Here is a 26,711-nt window from a genome sequence, read left to right on the forward strand (position 1 = left end):
GCATCTTTTGATAATTTTGAAGATACTACTTATGATCCACATCCTCTCTCTTCTCCTGGGACTCCAATTACAAGTACAGTAAATCCTGACATTACACCAAAGTTCTCGAATGCATTTCTCTCTTTGTTTTTCAATTTTTCCTCTCTCTCTTTTTTTTTTGATTTCTACTGACCCACTCTCAAGTTCACTGATGCATTCTTCTGGCATGTCTAGTCTGATGCTAAGTACCTTCGTACTCATGTTTTTATCGTGGCCATTTAACTACAGTTTCCATCTCTCTGATGAAGGTTAGAAGAATCTTTTCTGAAGGTACTGACAAGCTCAGGAGAAGAGTTATAGACATTCAGGGTCCCACAAGTTTAGAAAGCTACCCATAGTGAGGTCTCCTGCCCATAAGCAAAAGAGATTCTAATCAGCTGCTTAATGCCTTATTCTCTCTCTCTCTTTTTTTTTTTTTTTTTTTGTCTTTTCGCTATTTCTTTGGGCCGCTCCCGCAGCATACAGAGGTTCCCAGGCTAGGGGTCAAATCGGAGTTGTAGCCACCGACCCACGCCAGAGCCACAGCAATGCAGGATCCAAGCCGCATCTGCAACCTACACCACAGCTCACAGCAACGCCGGATTCTTAGCCCACTGAGCAAGGGCAGGGGTCGAACCCGCAACCTCATGGTTCCTAGTCAGATTTGTTAACTACTGCGCCACGATGGGAACTCCCTATTCTCAATTATTATCAGAAATTCAAGGATCATTAACTATTTGGTAAACTTCTTTTACATGAATGATAAATATCACAATGCAGGAAGAAAAGGAACTAGAAGGAAACAAATGAATTTTGGAAACAGAAATGAAAAGAGCAGAAGACAAGGAGAAATCATGAAATATCCTCAAATATAAGAGAAGACAGCAATCCTCTGAAATAAGAACAGGACGCTGGTGGGAAAATAATATTCAGAGAACAAGGAAGAACATTTGGAATTAAAAATTTTGATAAAGGAGTTCTCACTGTGGCTCAGCAGGTTAAGAATGCAACACAGTATCCATGAAGATGCGGTTTGATCCCTGGCCCTCCTCAGTGGGTTAAGGATCCATCATTGCCACAAGTTGTGGCATAAGGTGCAGATACAGCTTAGATCTAATGTTGCTGTGGCTGTGGTGTAGGCCTGCAGCTGCAGCTCCAATGTGACCCCTAGCCTGGGAACTTCCATGTACCACAAGTGTGGCTATTTAAAAAAAAAAAAAAAAAAAAAAATGGGGGGGATAAAAATTAAAAATTCTAAGAGAGTATCTCCCAGAAGACAGACCAAAATATTAAGAGGTAGAAGAATAGATGAGAAAAATAGGCATTTAGACAATTTATCAAACTTCAGACTAATATGAGTTCTAGAAAGGGAAAACAAGGGAAGTAAATTATTAAATTACTAGATGTAACACAAAAATATCTTCCCAAACAAACATGAGTTTCATGAGTTTCAAGGTTAAAAAGACCCACACAAAGTATCTAGCACAGCAAATGAGAAACAACCATACCAAGACACGCCACTGTGAATTTTAATACCTATTGATAAAAGAGACGACCCTAAAAACTTTTGGAAAGCAAACACAAATTCACCAATTTATGGACTGGGATTCTCGACAGCAACACTCAAAAGAATATTAAGGAAATAACTGCATATTCAGAAAGAAAATGATTTCCAATGTGAAATTATAAAATCCAGCCAACATGTCAAATTAAGGCAAAATAAGCATTCGTAGATATGCAGCGACTCAAAAATATGCCCTTCATGAAACATTTGCCGGGAAGCTACTTAAGAATGTGCTCCATAAAAACAAGCAAGAAGAGGAAGCCACTGGGCTCCAACAATGGGATATTTATCACAGGACAGACAGCAATCTGAGTATCCAGAGTGAGGCAGACAGCTCCCAGGCAGTAGCTGTGTGCCAGCAGCCCTTGACAGCCACCAGTCCAGAGGGGAGCAGGAGATGTAAAAGCTCTAGGAAGGGTTGCCAAGAAAAAGCACCTGATGTACTTGCCAGTTTGGGTAGGTGTTTTCCAGTTTTGGTGACAAGTTTGTAGCCAACTAATAATAGGTATATAGAAACTATAACAGGAGTTCCCGTCGTGGCGCAGTGGTTAACGAATCCGACTAGAACATGAGGTGCGGGTTCGGTCCTGCCTTGCTCAGTGGTTAACGATCCGGCGTGCGTGAGCTGTGGTAGGTGCAGACGGCTCGGATCCTGCGTTGCTGTGGCTCTGACGTAGGCGGTGGCTACAGCTCCAATTAACCCTAGCCTGGAACTCCATATGCCGGGAGCGGCCAAGAAATAGCAACAACAACAAAAAAAAAAAAAAAAAAAAAAAAAAAAAAAAAAAAGAAACTATAACAAATGAAAAATATGGGGCAATTATCAAGCAGAAAGTAAAAATTTTACAAGAAACATAATTATAGTATATTACCTAGCTCTGCTGTGAATAACACATACATGGTTGTAATACAAATACTATTTATTAACTTAGAAATCATGATATAATTCCATACGTATTTCGGGGCAGGCAAATAGGACTAAATCCTCATCAAATCAGGTAATGGACAGATAAGGTCCAAAGTTGAAAAATTAGTAACTAATAATATAAGCATGTTGTTTAGAAATATGGATGCAGGGGATGGGGGGATGTACCTGGGCTATGGGATGGAAATTCTGTGAAATCAGATTGTTATGATCATTATACAACTACAGATGTGATAAATTCATTTGAGCAATAAAAAAAAAGGAAAAAAGATCTCTAATAAAGCATATTGTATTCATCAATAAAAATGTGCTAATTTTTCTGCAAAAAAAAAAAGAAATATGGATGCAGACACCCAAGCAAAGTGCTCAAGTATGGGAAAGTCATTGCCTCTAGAGAGAAGAAATAGGTTTGAGAGATACAGAGCAGGGTTGCTGTTTTTCTTCATGAGCCTTGTAGTATTGAATGATTTTTGAACAATGTAACTATATTTAAAAATAAATTTTAAAAAGATACCAGGTCCAGCTCCCTACCACAATGGCTGTTCAACAAAGAGTTACTGAGCTCTGGTTGCACGGGTCCTGAGCCAGGTGCAGCCTCAGCTCCCCAGAGCAATTCTGGAGGACAATGGGCGTCATCCAGGAGCCACTGCACTGGTCATCTTGACATAGCTCTCAAAGATCTCCTCCTTACCCAAGTTCTATCCCTCATCCCTACTGCTTGCTGTCTTCATCTCTTTCCTTGTCAGTCTTTCCCAGTGGGCTCCGAGCCCCGTGAAAACCAGCTGTTGCACTTTTCCTCCTGTTCCTCCCCCTGCCACTCTTTACTGGCTAGCCCAGGGCCCAGAACCCGGCATGTGCTCAGTGATGCTCTCAGATGTGAGTATAGGACAAGGCGGCTTATGGTCCAAAGAATCCTTTGACAAAAGGGTAGGGTGGCTGGTAAGGCTTGATAGGAAGGTAGTGGAGCCTGGGTCAGTAGCCTCCTCTGACCAGCTGTGCAACGACTCACCCCTCGTTGTCTAACATTCTGTCTCATCTGCTGTGATTCTGCTGCTCAGGGACCACGTGGGCCACACTGGGAGTCTCTGACCTTACCCACAGCTGGCCCAATGCACTGCCCTTGCCATCAAGGGCAACCCAGAGGTGCAGATGGGCTACTCCAACAAATCCTTTCCCACAGTAACCCCAGCTACTTTTGGAGGAGTGCTGCCACATGGCAAGTGCCTGAAGTACATGGTTCACTTCACGCTCAGCAGTCCCATGCGTTGGGGGTTGGTTGTGCCCTCCCTGCCATTTTAAAAGCAGAAGAACTGGGTTTGAGAAAGCTAAGTATCTGTGTGATGAGCTCTTAGCACTGTGCTGGAACCCCCAACAGCTGACTTGTATTTCCAATGATGTCAGAGCTGGGCGAGCCCTTCAATGAGGAAATGAAGGCTCTGGCAGCAAAGTGTCGCGGGGTTACAGCAGAGCTATAATGACTTCCTGCCCAGTGCCTTCCCACCGCTGCCCAGTGACTCCACAAGAAATGACCCCCCGCCTCTCTGCCTGTCTGTCCAGTGATGAAGCAGAGAGGGCAGCAAAGAAGCCCTCCTACCTTTCCGGCACCACTCTCTCCACTGACAACGATAGACTGGTTGACTGGCTCCATCAGGCTCTTCACATTCCTGTAGGTCTGTTCACCCACAGTGAAGATGTGGGGCTTCAGTTTCTGAAACATCAAGGGGTGAAAGGTCATGTAAGCCAACACTTGTTTTCAAGGAATGGTTGATGCAGAGATAACTGAGATGAGAAGGCTGCTCACAGCAGTGTCAAGAGACTTCCACTCGGAAAATTTCCTGGCGGTAATAACGTTAGGCCCAACTGTGGGCTTTTGTTTTTTTGTCTTTTTAGGACTGCACCCATGGCACATGGAAGTTCCCAGGCTAGGGGTTCAATCGGAGCTATAGCCACCGGCCTACACTACAGCCACGTCTGTGACCTACACTGCAGCTCATTGCAACGCTGGATCCTTAACCCACTGAGTGAGGCCAGGGGTCGAACCCGCAACCTCATGGTTCCTAGTTGGATTCATTTCTGCTGCACCATGACAGGAACACCTGTGGGCTTTTTCCCTTTATCTTCTGTCAAGTCTGGAAGCAGTGCCAATCTTGATCATTCTGTGACATTAACACTTTATCCTCCCATCTTTTTTTTTTTTTAAACTTTTTGGGGGCACACCTGCGGCATATGGAGGTTCCCAGGTTAGGGGTTGAATCAGAGCTACAGCTGCTGGCCTACACCACAACCATAGCAATGCAGGATCCGAGCTATGTCTGCAACCTACACCGCGGCTCATGGCAACGCCAGATCCTTAACCCACTGAGTGGGGCCAGGGATCAAACCCGAATCCTCATGGATGCTAGTTGGGCTCATTTCCACTGAGCCACAATGGGAACTCTGGAAACTCCATCTTAATAGTCTTATTTGGTTAGTTATTATTTTATGTTATTGTACTTGGCAGTTTGCAAAAACTTTCTTACAAATTACTGCCTAAGAAGTCTGTGTATTAGTTGGGTCGTTAACTCTATTTTACAGATGAGAAAACTGAGGTTCAGACAGGTTAAATAACCTTCTCAAGGCCACTCAGCAAATGAAAGTGCACATGTGATTTGAACTCCAGAGTTGCTCTTCTCCTTTCCATCAATAAACATTAATTGTCTTCAATGTGCTGGGCATTAAGCTGGGCAGTGAGGACAGAGGGGACCATGACATGGCTTTGCCTTTGAAGAAGCAGACAATCAGAAAGAAACGGGCTCCTAGGCCAGACCTCGCCTGACTTTTATTCGGACACTAACCACTCATGAGCCAGGCCACCCGTGCAAGGCGCAGCCAGCCCAGCACAGCCCGGCCAGCGATGATCACTTCCCCACAGCTTCTCGAAGGGAGAGGGCACCGCCCTGGACGGTGTCAGAATGGTCCTTCACCCCATGCACCTCTCACCCAAACTGTTACAAAGCCTCCAGCTCTTCTGTCTCCCATCTCACTTCCATGACCCCAACTTCCCGAGTCATCATCCCCACAGTGGGCTGTTGGCAGCCTTACCTCACCCCGGACTCTCTCCGCCGCCTGTGGTGCTTCAGACCCTTCACCCACAGCCTCGGCCTATCCTCCCACCCTGATCTGCTGCCTCTTTCCCCTCCTGCCAGCAAGCTTGCTCTTGCTTCTCCCTGCACTTCAACATTGACTCGTTGGTACCAGCTCCATCCCCAGCTCTGCAAGAAGTTATTCCTCATTCTAATCAGCGCAGGTGAGCATGTGCTCAATCTTCTAGGGCAAAGAATATACTTTATTCCTTTTCCAAAAAAGTGTTCTGTTAAATACACAAAAGTACTCTTGTAAATCCCTTATTAATAAATTCACAAACAAAAAAATCATCTGCTCTATTTCCCGTTTCAGGTTCCAAAATGAACTGAATAAATATTTCTCTATTTCCCATTTTGCACCTCCCAGTTTTTTGGTTTTCTTGGCCACCCCATGGCATGAGGAGTAACCGAGTTGGGGATCAGATGTGAGCCGCTGTTGTGACCCATGGCACAGCTGCAGCAATACCAGATTCTAAACTCATTCTGCCAGACCCGGGATCGAACCTGTGTCCCAGTGCTCCAGAGACACTGGTGATCCCGTCGTGTCACAGAGGGAACTCTGAACCTACTGTTATGTGTCCAAAATTCTGTGAGCTCCTGGTGGGCAAGGCCATGGCACCAGTAGACTCTGAATGATTGCCTGGCTGGCAAACACATGGATAAGCACAGGGAAGCTGCAAGGTGGCTTTGGGGAGGAGGGGGAGCTCCGAGGCCATGGGAGGCGGTGAGTCTTACCTGGGGCTGAGGAGCAGCGTGGTACTCTTGCATCAGTTCCGTGGAGTAGAGCTGAGGGACGGGCTTGAAGGGGTTCAGAGCCACCAGGGTGCAGCCAGCGTTGGTGTAGAACATGTCTGCTGAGTACCGGGCCTGCAGACACCTCAGGACTGAGGCAGAAGTGCCTTTTAGCAAACTCTGGCTCGAACAGAGACAGAATTGCATATGCAGACAAACATCCGCCTAACAGCGCTCCCTTTGCAATTAGCCAAGAGCCATTAGATCCCAGCAGCTCCCTGATGAATAGGTACAAGATCTAATTAAGATGAGCCCAATCTGGAGCAAAGCCTGTGCCGGCGGCAAGCCTGGGGGCTGCTGCCATGCAGAGAGGTCTGGAGCAGCCCACCTGGCTCCAGGTCAGGAGTCCTGCCTGCCTTGGTCTGGCCAGGGGCAGCGGTGCTAAATACCCTCATCCCACCCCCGCCCTCTTGAGAGAGCCCACATTTGAGTATTGGGGGCCATACCTGTCTCTAGTGTGACAGGATTCACCTGGGTGAGGTCATCCAGCTGGTGCAGCAGGGCCTCCCCGCCCAGGAATTCCTGCAGCTCTTCTCTGAGGGACTCTCCGCCACTGTGGGCATCAGAGCCTGAACCGTGGCCATTAACCTGGGTGGGAATAACAGGGTCAGGAGAGCTTGGACTCAGACCAGCTGGCAGCCACCTTAGGGTGGGGGCCTGCGCAGTGGGAAGAGAACAGGCCTTTAGCTTCATCATCTGGTTGTTTGAATTTCAGCTGTGCCACTTACTTGGCCTGTGAGCCTGGGTGAATTACTTAACCTCTCTAAGGTTATAAACAAAGAAAAATAAAGTCAACTCACAAAACTGTTTGGGAAAAAAAATAAAAGACAAGAAGCACTGAGTCAGTGCCCAGCACACAGCGTGTACTCAGTAAATCAGTAAATGCTACAAAAAGAAAAAAAAAAAAAAAAAGAGAGAGAAAGAAAGAAAGAAAAGAAAAGAAAAAAGAAAGAAAAAGAAAAAAAATCAGTAAATGCTATCCCCTTCCCTCTGCCATGCATTCCAGCTTCCAGCCTGGCCAGCTACCAACTTTACTGGGATGGCAGCAGTGGGGACTGAGGTGAGGGGGCTGCTACAGGAATACTGGAAAAGAAAAGAAAAAAACAGAAAAGAAAATAGAAGAACCGAACCATGGTTTGGACCTTTTCTAAAAGAGCTCATTCAGCCTAAGATGAAAAATCACCGGTGAGATAGCCCCACGCCTTCATTCACCTGCTTCTTGAGGCTTAAATTTAGTCTAATTAATTAGCTCCTGCTGCCCTGGTCTACTTGAGAGGAATCCTGGCTCAGAAGTCAGATGAGGTCAAGAACAAGCCCCAAGGGCAACAGGCTGGTTCTCCCTCTCCCTGGCCCATCCTCCTCGTCAACACTTTCCACGCTTCCTCTCTCCGTTTTCCTTCCTTGATCCCATTTCTCCTCTTTTCTCCCCGGGGGCTGCAGGGAAGATGGCATAGAAGATAGTAACCTGGCTGAAATCTGCGTCTGGGAGAAGGGGTCTGTGATATAACATGTGTGGGTTCCTTTTCTTTCTTTCGTTTTTTTGTTTTGTTTTTTTTTTTCACTTTTCAGGGCTGCAACCGTGGTATGTGGAGGTTTCCAGGCCAGGGGTCGAATCGGAGCTGCAGCTGCCGGCCTACACCAGTCACAGCAGCTCAGGATCTGAGCCGAGTCTGTGACCTACACAACGGCTCACGGCAATGCCAAATCCTTAACCCACTGAGCGAGGCCAGGGATCGAACCCGCAACCTCATGGTTCCTAGTCAGGTTTGTTAACCACTGAGCCACAAAGGGAACTCCCCATGTGTGGGTGCCTTATGAGACAAGGGAACCTTAGAAGTTCAAACCCTCAAGCCAAGGTGGCAAGTGTCACTTGAGAGGCCCAGGAATAAGGTTCTTTCCAAAGATGTGCCTGTTCTTTGAAGCTGGGCCCATCATGATGCATGCACAAGGGAGGCTCTTGACTTCCAGGATAAATGCTGAGGTCAGAGCATGGTTGGGTCCATGCAAATCCCTGTAGTAGAGGGGAAAGAAGAAAATCACACAAACCAGCCAATAATTTATGAACAGCCCTGATCCTACCAGAGAGGCAGCTGAGGATAATGGTCCTTGACTTGGACTTGAAAAGCTAGACTCCACCACTTCCTAGCTGTATAATCCTATGAAACCTTCTTAATTTCTCTGTGCCTCAATTTTCCTCATCTGTAAAGTGGGAACACTGGTAGTACCTACTCCACAATACTAATAAGTACAGAAAGAATTTAGAAAAGACACCTAATATATGCTCCTAAAAGTTAGCTATTATTCTTCTTTTAAAAGCAACTCTTCTAATTAGACAATGATACATGAAAAGTCTTAGAATATGTCCCTAAAGCTACAATTCTGCTTCTAGAAAACAACCCTAGGTAAAGGCCATAAGAGTGTTCAGTGTATATAGAAACATTTATAATTGCAGGACAATTGGAAATATCCCAAATGTCCAAATAAGAGCTTACAGCACAGCCTTACAATGAATAAAGTAGGTTAAAAAAAAAGTATGATACTTTAAATACATATTTAGGGTAAAAACCCAGGACATCCTCTAAAATGTCAGTTATCTCTGGGTAGTACAATTACAGGTAGTGGTTTTTTTTTTTTTTCTTTTTCTTTTTACATGTGCATCTGTGCCATATGGCAGTTTCTGGGCGAGGGGTTGAATCAGAGGTGCAGCTAAGGGCTACACCACAGCCACAGCAACAGTGGACCTACACAGCTTGTGGCAATGCAGGATCCTTAACGCACTGAGGGAGGCCAGGGACTGAACCTACATCCTCACAGAGACAATGTTGGGGCTCTTAACCAGATAAGGCACAATGCAAACTCCCAGTTATGGGTAAATTTTTTTTTTTTTTTGTCTTTTTGCTATTTCTTTGGGCCACTCCCGCGGCATATGGAGGTTCCCAGGCTAGGGGTCGAATCGGAGCTGTAGCCACTGGCCTACACCAGAGCCACAGCAATGCGGGATCCAAGCCGCGTCTGCAACCTACACCACAGCTCACGGCAACGCTGGATCGTTAACCCACTGAGCAAGTGCAAGGACCGAACCCGCAACCTCATGGTTCCTAGTTGGATTCTTAACCACTGCGCCACGACGGGAACTCCCAGTTATGGGTAATTTTAATGTTATTTTGGCTTATCTTTATTTTCCACATCGCTTATAATGAATGCGGCTTTGTTGCTCTATTTTCTTCCCTTCTCTCTTCTGGCTTGATGACTATCTTCAGTATGGCATTTGAGTTGATTTTTCTTACTTGTGTATCAACTGTAGGTTTTTGGTTTGCAGTTATTCTGAAGTTTGATACAAGAGTCTACATATATATACACACAAGATTATTTTAAGTTGTTGGTCTCTTAATTCCAAGTGCACCTCTAATGTCCTGCATTTGTACCTTCCTCTTCTCATGATTTCTGATTTTGGTGGCATAATTGTGCGTGGATGATTTCTTATCTTTACTGTATACATACCTTTACTGGTGAACCTTGTCATTTGTGGTATTTTTGTTTCCTGTTGCTGTCTTTTCTGCCTAGAGAAGTTCCTTTAGTGTTTGTTGTAAAGCTGGTTTAGTTTTGCTGAATTCTCTTAGCTTTTGCTTATCTGTGAAGCTTTTGATTTCTCCTTCAAATCTGAATGAGAGCCTTGCTGGGTAAAGTAATCTTGGTTGGAGGTTTTTTTCTTTCACTACGTTAAGCGTATCATGCCACTCCCTTCTGGCCTGCAGAGTTTCTACTGAAAAATCTGCTGATAACCTTATCAGGGTTCCCTTGTATGTTATTTGTTTCTTTTCGGTAGCTGCTTTCAAGATTTTCTCTTTGCCTTTAATTTTGGTCAGTTTGATTAATATGTGTCTCGGGGGGTGTTCCTCCTTGGGTTTATTTTATATGGTACTTGTTGCATTTCCTGGATTTGAGTGAGTGGTTCCTTTCCCATGTGAGGGAAGTTTTCGGCTATTATCTCTTGGAATATGTTTTCTGTCCCCTTCTCTCTCTCTCCTCCCTCTGGCACCCCTATAGTATGGATGTTGGTGTGTTTAATATTGTCCCAGAGTTCTCTGAGACTCTCTTCATTTGTTTTCAATCTTTTTTTTTCTTTTCTGTTCTGCATCCATAATTTCCTTATTCTGTCCTCCACCTTGCTTATTCATTCTTCTGCCTCCTGTATTCTGCTGTTGGCTGCTCTTAATGAATTTTTTATTTCAGTTATTGTATTTTGCATATCTTCTTGCTTAAATTTTGTATCTTGTATCTCTTTGTTCAGCGTTTCCTGTAAATTATCCATCTTTGCCTCCAGGTTATTTCCAATGTCTTGCATCATCTTCAGCATTAACAGTCTAAAGTCTTTTTCCTGGAGGCTGAGAATCTCCTGATCTCTTAGCTGTTTTTCTGGGTTTGTTCTTTCTCCCTCATCTGAGTTATACTTCTCTGTCTTTTCATTGTTATAGGTTTTTGGTGTGGTGACCTTTTTACAGATAATAGAGTTGTAGCCTCTCTTAATTCTGGTGTCTGTCCCCCTTGTGGCTGAAGTTGGTACAGGGCTTGCTCTAGGCTTCCTGATGGGAGGGGCTGATGCCTGCCCACTGGTAGGTGGAGCTGATTCTTATCCCTCTGGTGGATGGGGCTTCCTCTCTGGGTGAGATTGGAGGCAGCTGTGTGCCTGGGGGGGTCTTTAGGCAGCAGGTTTACTGAGGGGCGGGGCGGTGATCCCACCTGGATTGTTGTTTGTCCTGGGGCTTCTCATGGCTGATAGGTGGGGCCAGATTTTCCCAAAATGGCCACCTCCAGAGAAAGGCACCGCTGCTGAATATTCCCCAGAGCTTTGCTTCCAATGTCCTTCCCCCAAAACAAGCCACATTTACCCCTGTTTCCCCAGGAGGTCCTGCAAGAACTGCAGTCAGGTTTGACCCAGATTCCTATGGGACCCAGTGCTCGTGAAAGTCTATGTGCTCCTTTTAAGAATGGGGTCTCCGTTTCCCCCAGTCCCATGGAGCTTCTGCGCACATGCCCCACTGGCCTTCAATGCCAGATGCTCCGGGGGCTCTTTCTCCCAGAGCCAGATCCCCACACATGAGAGTTTGATCTGAGGCTCAGAACTCTCACTCCTGTAGGTTAGTCTCTGTGCTCTAGTTACTTTCCAGCCTGTGGGGCTTCCTACCCTGGACATATGGGGTTGCTTATATAGAGTAATCGCCCCTTCTACCTCTTGATGTGGCCTCCTCTTTGTCTTCTGGAGTAGGATATCTTTTTGAAAGTTTCCAGTCCATTTGGTTGAAGATTGCTCAGTATTTGGTTGTAAATGCTGTTGTTTTTAGGAGAGCAGTTCAGCTCCAGTCCTTCTATTCTGCCATCTTAATCCCATCTCCAAGGACAGAGGAATCATTAATGCCTGTTTTCCATCAAATTTCTTGCGCCTGGACACGAAAGTGGTGCAGACAAAGTGATTGGTCTCTTCCACCAGGTTCTCAAACTCCAGTTTGCTTTGCTGGCTTAGTTTGTCTTCCATTTCCGTGGTGCAGCAGGTATACTCTTGAGGACAAATTCTTCAAGTGCTCCCAGAATATGAATGTTCCCAGGCCAGGGATCAAACCCAAGCCACAGCAGCAACCCAAGCTCATGTATGTGACTTTGTTGTTGTTTTTTTTGTTTTGTCTTTTTGCTTTTTCTAGGGCCGTTTCTGCGGCATATGGAGATTCCCAGGCTAGGGGGTCTAATTGGAGCTGTAGCCACTGGCCTACACCAGAGCCACAGCAACGCGGGATCTGAGCCGCGTCTGTGACCTACACCACAGCTCATGGCAACGCCAGATCCTTAACCCACTGAGCAAGGCCAGGGACCGAACCTGCAACCTCATGGTTCCTAGTCGGATTCATTAACCACTGCGCCACGACGGGAACTCCATGAATGTGACCCTGAATATGTCACTTCTCTGAGTCGTATCTCCAACACGGGGATATAATAGCACTAGACATACAATACTGCATCTTTCTCAAGAACTAAACACAATTTCATGTGTAAAATACTTAGTATAGCGCTTATGCATAGCAAGGGGCTCAACATGGAGCAGCTGCTAGCACAGTTATGATGAACATTACTGCCTTTTAAATAATAAATACATGAAAAATGAACAATAACAAAGCCCAGAGCAGACAAGCCTGTCTTGCCTTCCCCTCTCCAGGCTTCGAACTTGTTTCACAAGCCAAAAGGCTGGGAGAAGGTCAAGCAGCAGAGTCTACTATGGCTCCCTTGAGGCTGGCTGACCTCACACTTGGTCATTCTGCTTTACCTGACTAGGACTCCACCAGACCGTGAGCTCCTCAAGGGCAGGAATCCTCTAAAACATCTGCCTCGGCCCAGTAGCAACACTTAGTAAATAAAAACTCAGGGCTGTGGAGGAAAGGGAACCCTGCTACACTGTTGGTGGGAATGTAAACTAGTGCAACCACTGTGGAGACAGTATAGAGGTTCATTAGAAAACTAAATACAGGAGTTCCCTTCGTGGCACAGTGGTTAACGAATCCAACTAGGAACCATGAGGTTGTGGGTTCGATCCCTGGCCTGGCTCAGTGGGTTAAGGATCTGGTGTTGCCATGAGCTGTGGTGTAGGTCACAGATGCGGCTCGGATCTGGCATTGCTGTGGCTCTGGTGTAGGCCAGTGGCTACAGCTCCGATTAGACCCATAGCCTGGGAACCTCCACATGCTGTGGGTACAGCCCTAGAAAAGACAGAAAGACAAAAAAAAAAAAAAGATAATTAAATATATAGCTACCATATGATACAGCAATCCTGATACTGGGCATACATCTGGAGAAAACCGTAATTTGAAAAAAATACATGAACCCCAGTGTTTACTGCAGCACTATTTACAATAGCCAAGACATGGAAACAACCTAAGTGTCCCTCAAAAGAGGAATGGATAAAGATGTGGTACATAAACACAATGGAACATTACTCTGCCATAAAAAAAGAATGAAATACCATTTGCAACAGCATGGATGGACCTAGAGATTAACATACTAAGTCAGAGAAAGACAAATATCACGTGGTTTCACTTACATGTGAAATCTAATAAAAAAAACAGTAAAAAAGAACTTTTTTACAAAAGAAAAACAGACTCAAAGGTTTCTTTCTTTTTTTTTTCCTTTTTAGGGCCGCACACACAGTATATAGAGATTCCCAGGCTAGCGGTCAAATTGGAGCTACGGCTGCCGGCCTACGCCAGAGCCACAGCAACCCAGGATCCAAGCCATGTCTTCGACCTACACCAAAGCTCATGGCAACACCAGATCCTTAACCCACTGAGCGAGGCCAGGGATCGAACCCGCATCCTCATGGATCCTAGATGGGTTAGTTAACTACTGAGCCATGAAGGGAATTCCCAGACTCAAAGATTTTGAAACTGAACTTATGGTTACCAAGGGGGGAAACATTGTGGGAAGGGTTAATTAGGTTGGGATTAACAAACTCTTATACACAGAATAGATAAGTAACAAGAAGCTACTGTAGAGCACAGGGAAATCTGAATACTCTGTAATAACCCAATCTGGAAAAAAATGGATATACGTATATGTATACTGATTTACTTTGCTGTATACCACTAACACAGCATTGTAAGTCAACCAGACTCCAATAACATTAAAAAAAAAAATTAGGAGTTCCCGTCGTGGCGCAGTGGTTAACGAATCTGACTAGGAACCATGAGGTTGCGGGTTCGGTCCCTGCCCTTGCTCAGTGGGTTAACGATCCGGCGTTGCTGTGAGCTGTGGTGTAGGTTGCAGACGCGGCTCGGATCCTGTGTTGCTGTGGCTCTGGCGTAGGCCAGTGGCTACAGCTCCAATTCGACCCCTAGCCTGGGAACCTCCATATGCCACGGGAGTAGCCCAAAGAAATAGCAAAAAGACCAAAAAAAAAAAAAAAAAAAAAGAAAGAAAAAAAAAATTAGCAAATATGTAGTGGTATTCTCTCTGGACCTAAAGCTGCATGGGAACGATGATGCAGGTATGACATGGGGTTCCACAGTGAAGGATATTTTGGAATCCTACAGGCCTGGGGTCACAGGAGCCTGTGCAGAGAGGCAGAGGCCTGGAGTAAAGGCAGGTTTCATGTCCCATTAGCAACCCCCATGCAACCCATGATCCATTCATCAGAATCCTTGTATATTTCCAGAAAGGTCATCTCCCACATTTCTGCACTGGCTGACCTCTGCCTGACCTCCACTTGGCTATTTATTTCTTACTGATTCTTTAGGGCTCAGCATCAAGGAATATGCCCTCTTGGAAGCCCCAGGCCTCCACTTGCCTTGACAGCTCAGGCCGCGAGGTCTCAGCTCTCAGGACTCCCTCACTGGTTGAGATTTGTAAGGTCACCAAAATGCCCTATGGATTCCCTCACCCATCCCAGGGAGAAGAGCTAAAAACCACAAGAGAGCCAATTTAGGTATCAGGAAGAGATTCCTGGCAACAGGTGAAAAGCATAGGAGTGATAATCTGAAGAGAGAAGAGAACAAAGACCTTGAAAGGGTCTTTCCCTTCCTTCCAGGTCAGCGCAGTGGAAGCTTCAGTCAGGCAAGCAAAAGATGGGGCGATGCCTCAGGTGTTTGAGGGCCTGGCTTATCTGAGAGGGTGAGGGCTTACCTGCTGGCGCATCCTGCTCAGTGTGGTCAGCCAGGGTTCTGGGTTGCAGACACGAGGAGTGCTAGCCACCTGGTCATGGGGGCACAGGCTGGGGCATGGGTCCAGCCAAGGGCTCCGTTCTGGAGGAATCTCTGAGACAAGTTACCCTAGGGCCTGTGGTAGGAGAGAGAGAAGACAAGGGTCACACAGAGGTGAGGGCCTCTCCAGAGTGACTTGATCCTGCTCCTCCCACCAAGCAGGAGGGACCAAAATGAACAGGGACGAGCCTAGCCTGGGCAGAGGGGGTGAGTCCATCCCGCCCCGCCAATTAGGGAACAGGGGAAACTTTCAGGAGAGCCCCCAGAGGGTCCCTGGGCTCCTTCGGGGCCAGGCTAAGTACGGGGTTTGGGATGGGCTGCAAATCTGGGTGAGTGTGCCATGGAGGATGAGGGCACTGAAAGGCAGAGAAGCCTCTCCTGCAGACAGAAATCTCCTATCTTAGGACAGCCAGTAGTCAGTGGGGTGGGAAGCCTGGAGTCAATTTTTTTTTTTTTTTTTTTTTTTGGCTTTTTAGAGCTGCACCTGAGGTATACGAAGGCTAGGGGTTGAATCAGAGCTGCAGCCGCTGGCCTAGGCCACAGCCACGGGGGATCCAAGCCACACCACAGCTCACAGCAACACCGGATCCTTAACCCACTAAGCAAGGCCAGGGATGGAACCCGCAACCTCATGGTTCCTAGTCGGATTTGTTTCCGCTGCGCCACAACAGGAACTCCTGAGGTTAATTCTTGATGTTGCAGGAAAGTTGTTGTGGGAGGGCCCAGTCCTTCACTGGTAAGCCACCTCACCTTCCCCGCCCACCTTGAAAAGGGGGAGCGGGAGTTCCCGTCGTGGCACAGTGATTAACGAATCCGACTAGGAACCATGAGGTTGCGGGTTTGGTCCCTGCCCTTGCTCAGTGGGTTAAGGATCCGGCGTTGCCGTGAGCTGTGGTATAGGTTGCAGACGCGGCTCGGATCCCGCATTGCTGTGTCTCTGGCATAGGCCGGTGGCTACAGCTCCGATTGGACCCCTAGCCCGGGAACCTCCATATGCTGTGGGAGCAGCCCAAAGAAATAGCAAAAAAAAAAAAAAGAAAGAAAGAAAGAAAAGGGGGAGCGTAAAATCTACCTCCCCAGGAGTGGCTGTGAAGGTCAATCAGGTGAAAGCACTCTATCTACACAAAACGCAAACCCGAATCCGCGTTCAAGGGGGAAGACTGTTAGTCCTGTTACTAAGGATGGATAATCCATGTGGAAGCACTAATCAGGTGGAACAGTCCAGTTTCAACTTTAAAAAGGGGAAGGTATCAGAGAAGGGAAATCAGAGAGAGGCGTTTGTGAGGCTGGGCCAAGGCTAATCTCCGGAAATCTGTAAGTAACTTTCAGGCACCTTCCAGGCCTCACACCTCCCCAGCAAGGAGGTGTCTGTAATTGGACTGACCTTGGTGGAAACTTTTTCTTTTTTAATTGTCTTTTTAGGGCCAAAGCTGTGGCACAAAAAGGTTCCCAGGCTAGGGGTTGAATCAGAGCTGTAGCTGCTGGCCTACACCACAGCCACGCCAGATCTGAGCCGCATCTGCGACCTACACCACAGCTCACGGCAATGCCAGATCCTTAACCCACTGAGTGCGGCCAGGGATCAAACCTGTGTCCTCATGGATGCCAGTCAGATTGGTTTCTGCTGAGCCATGATGTGAACTCCAGTAGAAACTTTTTTTTTTTGGTCTTTTCTAGGGCCACTCCCGTGGCATATGGAGATTCCCAGGCTAGGGGTCGAATTGGAGCTGTAGCCGCCGGCCTACACCAGCCAGAGCCACAGCAATGCAGGATCCGAGCCGCGTCTGCAACCTACACCACAGCTCACGGCAACGCCGGGTCCTTAACCCACTGAGCAAGGGCAGGGATCGAACCCTCAAGCTCATGGTTCCTAGGCGGATTTGTTAACCACTGCACCACGATGGGAACTCCCTCCAGTAGAAACTTTAAGGCTCTGAATACATTCAGCTTTTCAGAGAACTCAGGGATAGGGACTTCCATGGAAGTTAGCAAAAAGACACTTCAGGCAGAGGAGGGCATCAGGACTGTGCTGGACACATTCACCCTGGACACTGGCTGTACCCCATGCAAGGGAGAGCCATGCGGAGGACTCTCGAGACTCAAGGCCAACAAATCCCTCAACTGGAACCTCATCTTGAGAGAGCACCAGAGGGGAAACACGACAGGTTGTGGGGTTACAATCCAGAGCCCCAAATCACCGAAAACAATTCAGAGGAGCTCGTTAAGCCTTATTCCACGTCCCCGTTGGCAAAAAGAACTACTAATACCCAGACCTCACAATGCTGAGTGCAGGGTCAAACAGGACAGTACCTCTGAGAGTGCGCTGCAGATGTCGGTTGTTAGGATGCAAGATCCACTTCCAGCCAGAATCAAGTCAGGTGAGAGCGGTTTTCTCCAGTTCTCCCAGCTCTTTGCTCCCTTGTCGGCTTCGCAGTTACAAGCCAAGAGTTTCTGGAAAGGGTATGAAGGGTGTGTCGACTGTGGGCAGGAGGGAGACGGTAATGAATAGATGAAAACCCCAAGTCAGGGCAAGACAAGTGGCAACCTGACCGTCAGCTCCTCCCCTCTCTTCCCCCACCGCCTCTGGTCCTTTCTCGGCTCGGAGGACAGTGGGAGGGCCGCCGAGAAAGAGCAGGGTAAGGGTCCTGCCCGCCCTGCCCCCAGGTTCCCGGCGGGAACCGGGCACTCCCTGTCCCGGCGAGGTGCCCGCCGGGCCCAAGGGTTTGAATGCCGCTCCAAAAGCACCTGACACGGGGAGAGCATGTCCTTCCAGGGAAGGGGAACGTGACCCCAGCCAAGGGCGCCGCTGCCCTGACGCCTCCCGGGGCCAGCCGCCCCCTCCCAGGTCCCTAAGTAGGGAGAGGAGCAGGAGCGGGGACCTACCCCTCACCCCGGGCCGCCCCCTGCCGGCACGCGGGTGAGTGACCATGAAAAGTCCTTGTTCTGGGCTCTCTCCTCGGTAAGAGACGGTCAAAAAGAAAAGGGCAAAGGGAAGGGAGAGACGCCCTTCTCTCCCTCAGCGCTACGGGAGCCTACCCGCCTCTCTTGCCCTTTCGGGCTCGGGAAGAGCTTCGGACCCTGCTGGGGGGAGGCACTCACCGGTCCCACAGCCCGAGCCGCCGAGCGTGCGAGCCCCGCCGGCCCGACTGGAAAGGGAGACGGGCGGGCTGGTGAAGGCGGCGGGAAGAGCCCGGGGCGTGGAGGGGGCGGGAGCCAGCAAGTGAGGAGGGAAAGCGGGAACGCCGGGTGGCACCCGCCGGCTGCCGCTCCGGCCGAGTGGCCAGGAGCCGGCCGGCTCCTCCCCCGGGGCGGGGCGCGCACTGGAGGCGCGGGGTGCACGTGGGCCGCCCGGGACGCCGGGGTCCGGAGCTGGGGGTTCGATTCGGGAGGCAACATTCTGAGAGCCTCGAGTAAGAGTGCGGGAGAGACGAAAGGGAGGGGGGCCTGGGCCTCCCAGTGGGAAGACCGGGAGCCCTGACCGCCGCCACTGACGGGCTCTCGCCGTGGGCTCTGAGGGCCAATGGTGAGGTGCCGGACGCGCCTTCTCTGCTCGGGCTCCCCTGACCGACCTGCTGGCGTCTCGGCCAGAAAGGACCTCGGCTGGGCAGGACCAAGACAGAGAAGGACGCGCGTGGGGCGTGGAAAATGGGCGCGCTCCTGGGCGGGGACGCGGCCCGGAAGCGCCCGCTGCCCCGCGTCGGCCGGAAACGCCACTCGGGGGGGCGGAAGCGGCCGCCTTCCTTGTGGTGCGTGGGTCCTCCAGGCCGGCTTACACAGCCCTTTACTGGGGGCCGCCAAGACCACCAGGAACACGTGAGGTATAAGGGCAGGGACAGCCAAGGCGCTTGTCTGCCGCGAAAAGGGCTCTTTTATTTGAAGGCCAGCCGGTTCTGATCGTTTTTTTTTTTCCTCCGGTGCTATTGTTGCCGAGACGGGCCATCACGCATGCAAGCATTCTTTTATTCAGTGTGGTTCTTGTTTGGTCAACAAACGTGTTCTTCCTGTGTGCCATTTTTCAGACACTGATATGTGGCAGAGAGGTTTTATTTCCATTTAAAACAACTAACACTCCTCCATCATTAGCGTCCATTCTACCTATCGACACCTTAACCTGTAAATAAGGTAAGGAGCTGCCTGGGGCTCAGGAGATCACTGAAGGATTCGCATTTTGTACTAGAGGCAGCATGTTCAGAGAGGATCTGGGCAGAAGCCAAGGCTCCCAACTCCAAAGTATACTAAATACTTTCTCTTTCCCAGTCCCTCTCCTCCTCCCTCTCAGATTTGACTCTAAATCATTAGTTAGGTGTATTCAATTTTCATTACATTATCTTCATGACATAGACAATGCTTTGTAGTAGGAATTCCTATTCTACTGTGATTCCATTCTCAGTTTATTTCTCAACTTCACCTTCTTTGTGAGTCTGCCTTATACTGAGACTACCTAAAGCTTTTTAACCAATAATTTCATACTGTTAGTATGACATCCTTATCCTCACATAATTGGTGTTAGGCTTCTGCCATAGTCCTAAGGAGATGGGGAATTGCAAGTCGTAGATTCTGCAGTGAAATCCAGGAATGAGTAAAGTCAAGTCAGGTATATGTAATATATATGCCGGGAGTTCCCATAGTGGCGCAGCGGAAACAAGTCCAACTAGTATCTGAAGATTCAGGTTTGATCCCTGCTGTATCTCAGTGGTCCGGGATCTGGCGTTGCTGTGAGCCGAGGTGTAGGTCTTAAGTGCAGTTTGGATCCTGTGTGGCTGTGGCATAAGCTGGCCGCTGTAGTTCCAATTTGACCCCTAGCCTGGGAACTTCCATATGCCTTGGGTGTGGCTCAAAAAGCAAAAATAGGAGTTCCTGTCCTGGCTCAGTGGCTAACGAATCTGACTAGAACCATGAGGTTGCGGGTTCGATCTCTGGCCTCACTTAGTGTGTTAAGGATCCGGTGTTGCCATGAGCTGTGGTGTAAGTCGAAGACGAGGCTCGGATTCCCCCGTTGCTGTGGCTGTGCCGCAGGCCAGCGGCTACAGCTCTGACTAGACCCCTAGCCTGGGAACCTCCATATGCCGCAAGTGCGGCCCTGGAATATACAAGGAGACAAAAATAAATAAATAAATAAAAACAAAAATAAATAAATATGCCAATTCCATGAGAATGTTCTTTTCCATAAATGCATTCCTTTGCTCTTGTTTTCACAGGAAGAAAAAATGTCTCAAAAGCAGATGAAGGAAGCTTTTGTCAGTAATCACAATGGAACGAGCGTGCTGGAAATCACTGAGGGCTTGTGCTTGCCTGCGTTCTGTATCCTATGCAGAGGGCTCCTGATTGTTCTCTCACCGCACTTACGTTCTTCTTCACACACCTGGAGAACTCGATTCTTCATTGACTTTGCCTTCCTAATAGTTCCCCTGGTGATCACTTTGACTGTTTTCTCTACATTTGTCCTCCTTGAGTACCTCATTGTAATTATCTTTGGGGCAGGGCTGTTCTATGAAATATACTGCAGGAGAACTTGCTATGCTGGAATGCCTGTCCAGAAAATCCTTGAAAAATTCTTGAAAGTCAGTCTAGAATCAGAATACATTCCAGCCGTCTCCTGTTTCCGTGTAATTAATAGTGCATTTACTGCTGTTGCCATTTTGGCTGTGGACTTCCCACTTTTTCCCAGAAGATTTGCCAAAACCGAGCTCTACGGGACAGGAGCAATGGATTTTGGAGTAGGAGGCTTTATTTTTGGGACTGCAATGGTTTGTCCAGAGGTGAGGGGAATATATACAAAAGGGTCCAGACTTTGTTATCTTAGAAAGTCATTGTGTTCTGTTTGGCCATTAGTCCTCCTAGGAATGGGGCGATTGGTCATTATAAAATCCATAGGCTATCAGGAACATTTAACCGAGTATGGAGTTCATTGGAACTTTTTCTTTACCATAATAGTTGTGAAATTGATAACGTCACTGCTTTTGATTATTTTTCCCCTAAATAAATCCTGGATTGTGGCTCTCAGCATGACTGTATTATACCAGCTAGCTCTTAATTTTACCCCACTGAAAAGTTTCATTTTGTATGGTACTGATGGCAGTGGCACAAGGGTTGGCTTATTAAATGCCAATCGAGAAGGAATAATCTCTACCTTGGGGTACGCGGCGATACACATGGCCGGTGTTCAAACAGGGTCATATGTGCTTAAGAAAAGACCACATATCAAAGACTGGATAAAAGTAACATATTGTGTTCTACTGACAGCTATTGGCCTCTTCATAGCTCTTTACATACTTCAGGTAACTGTAGAAGTAGCATCTCGAAGAATGGCCAATTTAGCCTTTTGTATTTGGATAGTTGCTTCTTGCCTGATCCTTCTTAGTAGTTTATTACTGGGTGATATAATTTTGAGTTTTGCCAAATTTCTAATTAAAGGGGCAGCAGTACCATGTTCTTGGGAACTTATCCAGTCACCTGGCATAAATAAAAAGCATTCAGAATCTCTAGTCTCTAAAGCTGAAAGAAAGGAACCCATTTGTTGTTTAATCACAGCAATGAACAGAAACCAGTTAATCTTTTTCTTGCTGTCAAATGTAACAACTGGCCTAATCAACCTGTCAGTAGATACATTACACAGCAATACCTTGTGGGCCTTATTTCTGCTCAATCTCTACATGTTTAGCAACTGCTTAATTATATATGTGCTACACTTGCAAAATAAGACTATAAAATTTTGGTGATCAATTAGGGGAGGATATGTTTTGAGCTGTATTATTCAATGAGAAAGAATAAATATAAAATGTGAAGAAAATGGGGTTTTGGCAACCCAGTGTTAACTATATTTTATTATAAAATTAAGTTTCTTTCCTACTGTAACAGTGGTGATGCTTAATGTTTTAAATGTATGGCAAGGCTATATAAAGCAAACCAACACAGAAGGAACAAAGCCCTTGTGATTTATTAGAATACTTATAAATTTCAGTATTTTAAAGAAATTGTTGTATTTACAGTCATGACACTGGAAGACTGGAGGGTGTGAGGAAGATTTTGACTTTGTCTTATATCACCTATCACCATTCTGTATTTTTATTGTATGTATTATTTTTATAATATTTACATTAAAATATCCCAGTCGTGGAATTGTCAATTCTTTACTGCTCAATTTTAATCTTAAAAAAGATTCAGTATGGAGTTCCCGTCGTGGCGCAGTGGTTAACGAATCCGACTAGGAACCATGAGGTTGCGGGTTCAGTCCCTGCCCTTGCTCAGTGGGTTAACGATCCGGCGTTGCCGTGAGCTGTGGTGTAGGTTGCAGACGCGGCTCGGATCCTGCGTTGCTGTGGCTTTGGCATAGGCCGGTGGCTACAGCTCCAATTAGACCCCTAGCCTGGGAACCTCCATATGCCGCGAGAGCGGCCCAAGAAATAGCAAAAAAAACAAAAAAAAAGAAGACTCAGTATAAGAAAGCAAATGTTTAAAACCAATACTTATAAAGTCAGAAAACAGGTAAATGCTCCAAAGAATAGACTGAATGTTGTGGTTTACATGCTTAATTATTTTGGGGGGAGGATGGTCTTTTTAGGGCCACACCTTCAGTATATGGACGTTCCCAGGCTAGGGGTTGAATTGGAGCTGCAGCTGCCAACTTTTGCCATAGCCACAGCCACACCACATCTGAGCCACATCAGGGATCTAACCCAAATCCTCATGGATACTAGTCAGTTTCATTTCTGCTGAGCCACAACGGGAACTCCCACATGCTTAATAATTATGAGACAATAGTTTTGCCTTGAAATTAATTCATTTTTCAGCCTACAATAGCCTATGATAAGTAAAAGTTTCCTGATATCTTGGAGCTTGTTCTTAAGTATAGGTTGCCAAGAGTGTCAAGTCAAGAATCAACTTTATAGCAGAGTCAAGAAAGTTCTCCCCACAGACAGTATTTTTTTGAGCTAGAGCTGATTGGCGGGATGAGAAGTTTGTGTGACTGGGAAGTTGGGCAGGCGGGAAGGCAGATGCAGGTAAGGAAGGGGGTAAACAGCAGAGAGCAATCTAGGAAGAACGAATCCTTCAGTAAAGGTCCTTACTTTACTTTGCGAGAAGAAACCTAGCACATCTTGGAACTGAGAGGAAGGCTGGAGCTCAGAAAAAGGGAGACCGGAGTTCCCACTGTGGTGCAGTGGTTAATGAATCCGACTAGGAACCATGAGGTTGCAGGTTCGGTCCCTGCCCTTGCTCAGTGGGTTAAGGATCCGGCACTGCCGTGAGCTGTGGTGTAGTTCGCAGACACGGCTCGGATCCTGCGTTGCTGTGGCTGTGGTGTAGGCCGGTGGCTACAGCTCCAATTAGACCCCTAGCCTGGGAAAAAAGAAAAAGGGAGACCATGGGTAATGGGCTAGAGGAGTAGGCAGGGGCTAAATCAGGCATGCCTCACCTACCATGTTAAAAGGAAAGAGAACCAGTGGGTAAGGACCTAGTCTAAGTTATATAAGGTGCAATATCCTACTGAGAGCTTGAGCCATTTCAAAACTCTTTAAGCAGAACTTCAAAAGCTTCTGTTCAAAATCTAGGATCTAAGAAGTTTCCGTCGAGACTCAGTGGTCAACGAATCTGACTAGGAACCATGAGGTTTCGGGTTTGATTCCTGGCCTTGCTCAGTGGGTTAAGGATCTGGTGTTGCCATGAGCTGTGGTATAGCTGTGGTGTAGGTTGCAGACGTGGCTCGGATCCCGCGATGCTGTGTCTCTGGTGTAGGGCGGTGGCTACAGCTCCGATTAGACCCCTAGCCTGGGAACCTCCAAATGCCGTGGGAGCGGCCCTAGAAAAGGCAAAAAGAAAAAAAAGAAAAAAAAAAAACCCACAAAATCTAGGATTTAAAAATTAAAAATTTTAATTTCAAAAGCTAATATTCCCTGTAAATTATCTAAAATGATCAGGAAATTCCCATTGTGGCTTGGTGGTAACAAACCTGACTAGTATCCATGAGGACGAAGGTTCGATCCCCAGCTCTGCTCAGTGGGTAAAGGATCCGGCATTGCTGGTGTAGACAGATGTGGCTCAGAGTTCCTCTCGTGGCGCAGTGGAAACGAATCTGACTAGGAACCATGAGGTTGAAGGTTCGATCCCTGGCCTCACTCAGTGGGTAAAGGACCCTGTGTTGCTGTGAACTGTGGTATAGGTCGCAGACGTGGCTCGGATCCCGCCTTGCTGTGGCTGTGGTGTAGGCTGGCAGCTACAGCTCTGATTCGACCCCTAGTCTGGGAACCTCCATATGCTGTGGGTACAGCCCTAAATAGACAAAAGTCCAAAAAAAAAACCAATCTATCGTTGCTGTGGTTGTGGCATAGGTCAGGTCAGCAGCTGCAGCTCCGCTTTGACTCCTAACCTGGGAACCTCCATATGTTTTCAGTGTGGCCCTAAAAAGCAAGGCAAAAATAATAATAATAATAAAATAATAATAATAAATCTGCCTGTTTTCAGGTAAAAATCTGATTATTGCAGAAATTGGCAGGGTTCAGTGTCCAAGTTAATTTTATATTTGGCAAACAACCTGGACTATTTGTGTAGTGTAGGTGGATCCTCCTCTAACATTAAACTGTAGGTATGCTGTTAATTATTTTGGTCTTTTTGCCTTTTTAAGGCTGCACCCAAAGCACATGTAGGTTCCCAGGCTAGTGGTCTAATCAGCGCTGTAGCTGCCAGCCTACACCACAGCCACAGCAACTGCAGATCCGAGCCTCGTCCTCGACCTATACCACAGCTCACCAACAGAGTAAGGCCAGGGATTGAACCTCAACTTCGTGGTTCCTAGTTGGATAGTTTCTGCTGCACCAGGAGGGGAATTCTCATGCTGTTAATTTTAAATAGTTGCCTCTAAATTAGTTCAGAATTTATTTTATTCCCTAATTTGTTAAATATGACTATTATACTAATTAGTTTACTTCAGTGTGTTACACTGATGGTGGCTAACTTAGTTTTTATGTGGCATTTTATCTTTACTACTACAATAAGTTATATTTGGAGGTAATCTATTATTGAAAGAAATTTCCCCCTAAAAACCATGTTGAGGAGTTCCTGCTGTGTTGCAGTGGATTCAGAGTCCTCCGACTGCAGTGGCTCTGGTGGCTGGCTGTAGAGGTGAGGGCTTGATCCTCAGCTCGGTGTAGTGGGTTAAGGATCTGGCATTGCCACAGCCTGTGGCATAGGTTGCAGCAGTGGCTTGCATTTGATCTTGCCCAGGAACTTCCATATGCCATGGGTGTGGCCATTAAAAAATTTAAAAAGTATGTTGAATGGTTATATAGCTATGAGAACAAAAAATCAGATTTTATTTTCAGTTAAATCGGAAGATTTTTTGAACTTTAACCAATAAGATTATAGTATGTAAATTGAGCATGACTGGGAAAGGTGATTGGTTTTCCTGCTATGCCGCAGTGCTAAACTCCACAACTTAGTGGTTCAAAGAGAAAGGCTCACCATATTGTTCTCTCATTAAAAAAACAGTAATTTAAAGTGCTTGATGACTTAATGAGCATGTGTCTAATTGGTCTGTTACTTCTTGTCCTAAGTCTTAAATATCTCAGTAAGTTTATATCTCCCAATTATAGATATTGAATCATAACTAAGAACAAAATGTACTGTGTTTTTTCCACCTATAATTAGGAAAGTCATGTAAGAGAAAGCTAATGAAATAGCATTCATTAGTACACAGAAATTAATAAGAAAAAAAAGACCTTTCTGACTTAATACTAGTTTATAGAAGAGAAAGAAATTACTCAGTAAAGATTTATTGACCTCCAATGTGCCAGAGAGAGGTGCCAGGAAAACAACAGAAAATAAGACCCTTCCCTCGAAGGGCTTACATTTTAACTTGTGGACATTAGATTTCCTTTAACAATTTTTTTTTCCGGTCTTTTTGTCTTTTCTAGGGCTGCTCCCGTGGCATATGGAGGTTCCCAGGCTAAGGATCTAATTGGAGCTGTAGATGCCAGCCTACACCACAGCAACAGCAACAACATATCAGAGCTGCCTCTGTGACCTACACCACAGCTCACAGCAATGCCGGATCCTTAACCCACTGAGCGAGGCCAGGGATTGAACCCGAAACCTCATGGTTCCTAGTTGGATTCGTTTCCGCTGTGCCATGACAGGAACTCCTAACTAATTTTCTTTTCAACCATCAATTGAAATTGAGGACAGAGAAAGAAGGGGGAAAGATAAGAAAGGAATAATATAATCTAGAAACATATCTAGGACCTTCACGGAATGACTCATTCCCAAGACTTTAATTTTATATAATTTTAAAATAGAGATGTTTACCGTGTGCGTATCAATAGCTCTGTGTTCAGAAGATGACAATGTTTTATTTTTATTGAGCATCTATTGTCCAATATGTTGCATAAATTATATAAAACATACTTTGCTCCCTTGGAATTTATGTATAATCTATGGATAAGAGTATAAGGAATAGAGTTCCATTGTGGCACGGTGGAAATGAATCCAACTAGGAACCATGAGGTTGTTGGGTTAGGGATCTGGTGTTGCTGTGGCTGTGACTTAGGCTGGCAACTGCA

General features: G+C 46.6%; 2 protein-coding genes across 15 annotated transcripts in view; one reads left to right on the forward strand and one right to left on the reverse strand.

Moving 5' to 3' along the window:
• MYO19 (myosin XIX) overlaps positions 1–26,711 on the reverse strand; it is a 53,867-nt gene that overhangs the window by 23,325 nt on the left and 3,831 nt on the right. For 5 of the 9 annotated variants that reach the window (XR_002337206.1, XR_002337208.1, XR_002337207.1 and 2 more), the window contains exons 1-6: positions 18,259–18,380; positions 17,470–17,637; positions 15,083–15,235; positions 6,868–7,009; positions 6,365–6,513; positions 4,102–4,215 (exon numbers count right to left, since the gene is read on the reverse strand). Coding sequence is in view for 6 of the 9 variants with exons in the window: in XM_021067312.1 (XP_020922971.1) it covers positions 4,102–4,215; positions 6,365–6,513; positions 6,868–7,009; positions 15,083–15,094 (417 nt within the window). In the remaining 3 variants the exon portion in view is untranslated. Of the gene's footprint in view, positions 1–4,101; positions 4,216–6,364; positions 6,514–6,867; positions 7,010–15,082; positions 15,236–17,469; positions 17,638–18,258; positions 18,453–26,711 lie in introns of those variants that run through there. The other 4 variants (XM_013981138.2, XM_021067310.1, XM_021067311.1 and 1 more) reach the window with 4 other exon arrangements.
• PIGW (phosphatidylinositol glycan anchor biosynthesis class W) lies at positions 16,248–22,276 on the forward strand. 6 transcript variants are annotated; one of them, XM_021067317.1, is made up of 3 exons: positions 18,293–18,379; positions 19,179–19,281; positions 20,358–22,276. In XM_021067317.1, exon 3 carries the CDS (start codon positions 20,367–20,369, stop codon positions 21,876–21,878), a length of 1,512 nt encoding a protein of 503 aa, XP_020922976.1. In that variant the 5' UTR covers positions 18,293–18,379; positions 19,179–19,281; positions 20,358–20,366; the 3' UTR covers positions 21,879–22,276. The 6 variants fall into 6 exon arrangements, with proteins under 6 accessions (XP_020922979.1, XP_020922976.1, XP_020922977.1 ...); XM_021067315.1 differs by lacking the exon at positions 18,293–18,379 and adding an exon at positions 18,475–18,569; XM_021067316.1 differs by lacking the exon at positions 18,293–18,379 and adding an exon at positions 18,616–18,977.

The sequence above is a fragment of the Sus scrofa genome, chromosome 12, assembly GCF_000003025.6.
Source record: "Sus scrofa isolate TJ Tabasco breed Duroc chromosome 12, Sscrofa11.1, whole genome shotgun sequence".
NCBI classification, from domain to species: domain Eukaryota; kingdom Metazoa; phylum Chordata; class Mammalia; order Artiodactyla; family Suidae; genus Sus; species Sus scrofa.